Source organism: Eptatretus burgeri, chromosome 8, assembly GCF_056783735.1.
Source record: "Eptatretus burgeri isolate ZD-2024b chromosome 8, Ebu_testis_v1, whole genome shotgun sequence".
In the NCBI taxonomy this organism is placed as follows: Eukaryota; Metazoa; Chordata; class Myxini; order Myxiniformes; family Myxinidae; genus Eptatretus; species Eptatretus burgeri.
The window spans coordinates 90,653,680-90,661,179 of record NC_140968.1 but is presented as its reverse complement, the minus strand read 5'-3'; the positions used below and the strand labels follow the sequence as shown (position 1 = coordinate 90,661,179).

Genomic DNA, 7,500 nt, shown 5'->3' with positions numbered 1-7,500 from the left:
TCCCTCAGACCGGCAAGCAGCAGCTTCTTCACTCACTGCAGATCTGGATAAAATCACAAACTGGTCCAACACATGGAACATGTCTTTCAATCCAGACAAATCTCACACTCTCACTATGTCTCTTCGAAAGGACCGTTTACAAAACCCCCCCATCCACTTTCTCAACAATCCTCTGGAAGAAGTCTTTTCTTTCAAGCTTCTAGGTCTCACTATCTGCCATGACCTTTCCTGGGAAAGTCACATTTCCAACCTCGCCTCAAAAGCCAGTCGCCGACTGGGAATCCTCCATCGTGCTAAGTCCTTCCTCGGCCCTCTTGAGCTCCTGACCACTTACAAAGCTTTTGTCCGTAGCCTGATGGAGTACTGCTCTCCCCTCTGGGCTGGTGCTCCTGCCTCCCACCTTTCTTGGCTTCACGCTGTCGAAACCAGGGCATTTAAGATCATCGGCATCTCCCGCAATGAAGCTGAGTCTTTGGGCCTCTCACTCAATCACCGCAGGTTGGTCGGTGGTCTTTCTGTCTTCTACCGACTCCTCTCCAGCCTTGCCCCCCCTGCTCTCTCTGCGATTTGTCCCCACTACATTTCCACAGGGCGCTCAAGGTCCGCCAACAACCCCCTTCTGGTAAAACTACCAAAATCACGAATCACTGCTCATCTTCACTCTTTCATTCCTCTTTTTTCCCGCCTTTGGAATAAACTTCCTCACTCTATTCTTTCCCATTCTTCCCTCCAGGCTTTCAAAACAGCTGTTCACCACCACCTCTTATCTTCCCCCATCCAAATCCTCGATCTTTTCTACCCCCGATAATCCACCCAAGCCCACTTCCTTCATTTCTCCTGCTTTCCTTCCTGAAAGTCCCTGAAATGTCCATCTTCTCTTCGCCATGTTCCCCGTCCCATCCCCATCCCTCTCCCTTCCACAGTTCACCTAATGTGTCTGTTCCCCACTGTTTTGTCCCTTCCATTCCCGCCCCTCTTGTCTCATGCCTCCTTGCTGTGAGTTGTGTGTTAGCTCTCATACGAGCCTCGACCAAGGTATACAAAAAAAAACAAAAAAAAAAAAACACCGGGACGGCAGTGCATAGCTGGGTCTGGATTCGACCCGGGATCGTGAGCAGGATATCTCAAAGAGTTGTTGATGGATTCGGATGAAACTTGGTGGACAGGTTGGGTGCGTTACAAGGACAAATTGTTTCGATTTTGGTGAAGCTTCGGATCCAGATCTGCATATTAGGAATTTTTATTTTTTTAAGTGATTCTTCATATTAATTGAGAGATAGTGCCAAAGATGATATCTGGCATGATATTTCAAAACGATGTGGACGGGTTATGACAAATCTTGGTGGATGAGTTGGGTCGGTGACATGAACAGGCCGATTTGATTTTGGTAAAGATTCAGATGTAGATCCGGCCTATCAGTTGGATACAAAATGTAAACTATTCAGCCTGGCAGAGGTAGGTTGATTGGCTCTCGGTTTTCCACTTCTGGCCTCGCTCCTCCATCCATATCATCTCTTTGTCCACCCCTCTCCCATCACCCCCAGCCCACCCAGGTCACAAAATCTTCCAGATCCAGAATCCCGCACCCTGTTACCCTCCCCAATTCAAAGCTGAACTACAAAGAGCAACCAAGGATTGTAAAGCCTCATCAGGACTTGTTTGGAGTCCTGGAGTGTTTGTGTTGGTGTCGGCTGTAGACGATACATTGACGATGTAGGTTTATGTTCCTACAGCGGACAAACAGACCTTTTCGGTCTCCCCGATCCCCTTCGATCCTCCGTCAGTCTGTGAAGCTGCTGCCTTCTGTCATTTAGTTCATATTTTGCTCAAAAGTTTCAGTCTCCCTGATAAAACACATCGGTTTTATTTTTTTGAAGATGGCAGATTGATACGACTCAATGTTTGTACTGTATAAGGAAACTCAATCTCCAAAAACGAACACTGTTCGGTCATGAACTCCTCAGCACATGACGTGTTGATGTGCTGCAAGGCAGGAATGTGTCGAGACATGCGGCGTGAATCGTAGGCCAGTTATTGTGTCACGTCAATCCAAACAATTATTTAGTTTTTGAGGAAAATATTTGCGGAAGCATTCCAGACACACTTTGTACGTTTGTGCAAAAGTCATTTTAGGAAACAATTGAAACAATTCTAAATTTTTGAGAAATCCAATAAGAGGCATTGGTTGTGGATTCGCACTGTTACTACTGAGTGATCATTCAACCTGTGGCCTGACTTGGATCAACCTGTTGTTGTACGTCATCGTGTTGTCACGATTTTAACGTTTTAACTGAACAACCTCCGTCAATATTCTTTTCGTCTTGTATTTTTGGCCACGTATGAGGACTGTGACACTCCGTTTAAAAAAATTATTCTCACCAGGAGTTCATTACCTTTCCAAAGATGGATGTCGTCACCGCAGGATATTCCAACTCATCACCAACAGATCTCGGTGAAGAAGGTCCATCATTCACAAACAGAGGAATGATGTCTCGACCACGAGTATGAGGCAGGTGAGCAATAACCGGCAGAGCTACATTGTTCAGCTCCAAAAACCGGCCGATGCTTTTGTGGGACTTATCAGCTGCGGCTTTTTGGTGGGATGGTTGGGCCGGGGAAACTGTGGCCTGCGTTTGACCACTGGAAGCTTGAAGCCAACACCAACGACGCGTCCTGAGGCTCACAGGTAAGGCACGTAGACTGCGAGCTCGCCTAAAACCGGAAAGCCGAAACATGGTCTGGAGAACATTGAGATCTAGTGGAAGAAAATGCAATGAAGAGGAAGATGAAAGGTTTAACATTCTCTTCATTTAAAAAGTTTTCCAACATCATCCATGCTTAAGGTTGACCGTTAAAAAAAAAAAAAAAATCAGGGGTCTTCCTCTTCCAACCAATATCTGCTTTACCTCTAAACAGTGGACTCGTAACGGGATCCTACCATGACAACCGTGGGGATTGTAACCGTTCAAATCCTCTTCATTACTGATGGAATTCATAGATCGCAGTGAACGCAGTTTCTGTCGCCATCTTGGCATTGATAGGTCCATCAAGCCAAATCCATCCCGCTTCCCTATTCAATTGTAAAACATACAAACAAAGACAGACAGAGATCAATTGAATGCATGTCCCTGCATATCTGCCATGTGTATTACTCCTGTTGCAAGAGATTACATATCCATGTTAATTGTTTATTGGTATTTGCACTATATTTTGAGAAATATTGCAAAAGATATCTTTTGAGATGGAGTTTTTACTGTATTTAATCTGTAGCACATGTTTAATGCTATCACAAAACAGTATTGTTTGTCTGGTACAGAAAGAACCTTCTCATTTATAAACGGTTTGACGTGTCCTGGAAGTCGACGTCGTACTGTATTATATTTAATATCAATAAAATACTTTATTACCCAACACGCATGAAGCGAAAAGCGGGTTTCAGTGCAATTGGTTCACCTTGTCTGGCCTGTCTGTCCACAAGATTCAGTTTGTGATGGAGGAACAACTTCATTTCGATCGAATGTTATATTTGAACGCAAAATCAGGACATGAATCAGAAAACGAACCGGCAGTTTAGCGGTACTAATAAATTAAATTCGGTACCCAACGTAACATGTTAAATGAGGTGGTGTTTAAGACGCTGCATCAATAGCGGTGAAATTCCCCCCGAAAAAGAATTTCTTCAATCAAACCTTTAAAATCTTTATTTTATTTAAATTTAATTATGTAAAGTTGAACACTGGAGAACACAAATTGACTTCTTGCCACTTTCCAAACTCTTCCGTTTCGCAGTACTTCAGAAAAAAATATTACGGAATTTTACTTCATCTCGACCAATCAAATTTGCCGCTCACAGAAATGTCCCGTGTCCTTTTTTTTTTTCTCAAGTCCACGTGGGGGTAAGGTGTTGTATGAACCCTGTGGTTTGTATTCCATCAAATAGTCGTTATAAAGTTACATTATATAAATCACAATGTGTAAATGGTGACGCCGTTGGGATTCGATTTGTCAGTTTTGTTGCAACATCATTGTACAAATAATCATCTATGAGAGCAGTTCAAGGTTGACGCATAAACTTTAAACAGCAGGAAATGTAAAAGTAATGATTCACTGCTAAAGGTTTCGTGCAATGATATTGCCAGCTCTGAGGAAGTCAAACAGGAAGTGATGTCAAAGCCGGTCAAAAATATTCTGTGCGAAAACCCGATGGCGGTAAGCATAGTCACCTGTACTCTGGAACAGAGGTGTATCATTGAGTTCCTTGTAAAGAACATCAAGGCAGCTGACATTCAAAGATGGCCGTGAAATCGGTGGAAGATCATGAGCATTATCACATCCAATCAGCCATTGCCAATCACGTAAACACTAAAAGTGTTGAACGGGTAATTTTTCGAGAATCGCCGGATTACTCAATGTGAAATTGCTGAAGATTGAGTTGCCGGTGATGAAAGTGTGGAAACCATCATACAATCTCACTTGTGATTCAACAAGGTTAGTGCGATGTGACAAAGGACCTCACGATTGATCGAAAGGCAACTGATGCAGATGTGACGAATGACTCTGAGGCTCGAGAACATCACCAATTGGATGGAGAGGATCTGTTGTGATGTTTGAATGAGATCTGGGTCCATCATTTCATGCGAGATACAAAGTGAGCTCGTATGCAGTGGAGACATTCTTGGTCCCCACCAAATAAAACGTTCAAATTTAAAACTCTCCTTTTTCTTTCGTATGCAGCACATGGTTACGGGTCACGTCATTCGCTGATGGTGCAGCTGTGCGACTGATGTAATCCCCCCTTAGGTTAGAGCAGGAATTTGTAATTTGTTGAGGGTGCTGACGACAGCTCGCCTACTCATTGGGAAGGACGCTTTTGGAATCCTCAACATCCACCAACTAATGCCGGCATACTGCTTGCCCAGTTTAACATCCATCTGAGGGACAGCACACACATTTATGCCTCACCATATCTGCAAAATATCAGGATGACAGTTTATAGCTAGGCCGAGATTAAAACCCAGGCTAGACAACTCAGAGTTGAGTGTGCATACTTCTAGGCTATCTTGTCAGCCTGTCGGTCCAATGATGAGCTGAAAGGTTTTGGCAATAGTGTTTTGGAGGTTAAATATTTAATTCACGTGGGATGTTTGGAACATGGGAAAACCATCAGTGCACAATACCACACTGACTAGTCACAGAATGAAGTGGGAGCAGCAATACGCAGATGATGACCAGGTTTCCTTTCTCATAATGTGACTTCACTGCAGGATATTGCTCAACCTCAAATGGCAAAACACTACATTAATGTAGATGGGTTGAGAAGTTCAAAAAAAATCCCCATAGAGTCCCAGCTTGTCACCTTGTGTGTTTCATCCCTTCAGACCACTAAATGAACATCTCGGTGGATAATTTTATAAGCAATGAAAACTTCAGAGCATGTGCCCTGAAACTGCAATGTACCAATCTCAAACATTTCTCCACAGGGGCATCACATGGGACGGCACAAATGTGTATGTGTAGCAGGAGAATACCTTTAGATATCGGTGACGTTTTTTTCAACTTCCCTGCACTTTATGGAATTCTAGAAAAAAAATGTTCACATCAGCCTTCAACCACCAATTTTCATACATATATACTATATATACTGTATATACCTATATATATATATATATATATATATATATATACATACATATATATATATATATATATATACATATATATATATACATATATATATACATATATACATATATACATATACATACATATACATATAAACTGTACATACATATATATATATATATATATATATATATATATATATATATACATATACATATACCTATATATATATACATACATACATATAAACTGTACATACATATATATATATATATATATATATATATATATATATATACATATATACATATATATATACATATATAAACATGTATATTTCAACAATAACAGACATGCCAAAGCTTTTCGGTCCCCTCTCGTCAGAGACAAAAACACGAACAGAATGAATCAGTAGCAAAATACATGTTTTATAGACACAGAGTAATAATGCCAATCATCGTTGGTTGATACTCTACCCAATAGGATCGGAGGATGTTTACCAATATTTTCCAATGTTCACCAATATTCGTTCATGGAGTTAACGCACAAATTCCTTTAGTCGACTAAGTATGGGATCGCTTGACTTGATAAATGCTGCCTCCATTATCCGGAGGTGCGAGACACGAAGTCCCATACTCAGGGTTCAGAACGAGCTTAAGTTATGTTCCTCTGCGCACTGAGGATTACTCAAAAGATGAGAGATTCAATTGCTGAAGCACAGGGAACAGCAGCCATACTTTGTACATGCCTACATGTCCATAGTGGTTGTCTTCATCCTTCATTGATCTGTTGATCAGATTACGAATCAGTCCAATCTTGCACCTGGTGGGACGATAAGAGTCCCATCACATATTCTGCCCAGTAAATGTTGGTTTGCATTGGACTGTTGTACTGAACGTGTTCGACGATTTCTCCACCAGCACATCCAGAAAATGCAGTACTCCCGAGCGTTCCATCTCCAAGGTGAATTGCAAGGTTGGATAAAGATTATTCAAGTGTTCCAGGAAGACTTCACCACTTGAAGTAGACTTGAAAACTGCAAAGACGTCGTCTACGTATCGATAGTAATTATTTGAGACTGAACTTGCAGAATGGAGATTGGTAAAAGCACGTTGTTCATGAGAGCCGATGAAGGCATTTGCTAGGACAGGGCCCAAAGGGAATCCCATAGCTATGCCATCAATACGAGTGAACACTGAGTCGTTAAAACTAAATTCCATCCCTCATGCAGCGATATTCATCAGTTCAACAAAGACGGGTTCAGGGATTGCTGGCATCAGGAGATCCTCATGATGGAGGAGCTTTCACTGATCTCAATGACCTCTATCAATGGAACATTAGTGAAGACGCTTGTAATATCAAATGAGCAGATGATGGGATTCTCACCCATTTGTATTACAGAATGTATGGCATCAGCTCAGCTGAAGGAACCCTTGATGACATGCTCAGAGAGCCTGTCGTGAGCCGGCTGCAGCAGTTCACGTAACCATCGAGCTAGTTCATGCTGAGCAGAGCCAATCATTGAGAGGATCGGTCATAAAGGGACGGTATCTTCATGCGTCTTCGGCAAACCATACATCCTTGGTCTTTATGAACCACTAGTAACACTCCGTCATCGGCTTATTTGGAGAGTTCAATGGTGAACATTGGTGAACATCCTTCTGTCCTATTGGGTAGATTATTATCAACCAATGATGATTGGCATTATTACTCTGTATCAATACAATGTGTATTTCGCTACTGCTTCATGTCTACTGCTACCAAAAAGCTTTGGCATGTCTCTGTTATTGGAGAAAGGTTTCTTTAAGTTTTGTACCATAAAACATTTATATATCAAATCAAACTCCCTAACTCGATGAGGCAGCAGGGCCCAGATCG

The 7,500-nt window shown here is 41.8% G+C and overlaps 1 protein-coding gene across 9 annotated transcripts in view; it reads right to left on the bottom strand.

Moving 5' to 3' along the window:
• Positions 1-7,500, bottom strand: part of LOC147022258 (transmembrane channel-like protein 6) — a 76,273-nt gene that overhangs the window by 37,966 nt on the left and 30,807 nt on the right. For all 9 annotated transcript variants that reach the window (XM_085892955.1, XM_085892956.1, XM_085892950.1 and 6 more), the window contains exons 3-4: positions 2,939-3,070; positions 2,394-2,755 (exon numbers count right to left, since the gene is read on the bottom strand). In XM_085892955.1, the coding sequence (XP_085749081.1) occupies positions 2,394-2,755; positions 2,939-3,070 (494 nt within the window). The remainder of the gene's footprint in view (positions 1-2,393; positions 2,756-2,938; positions 3,071-7,500) is intronic.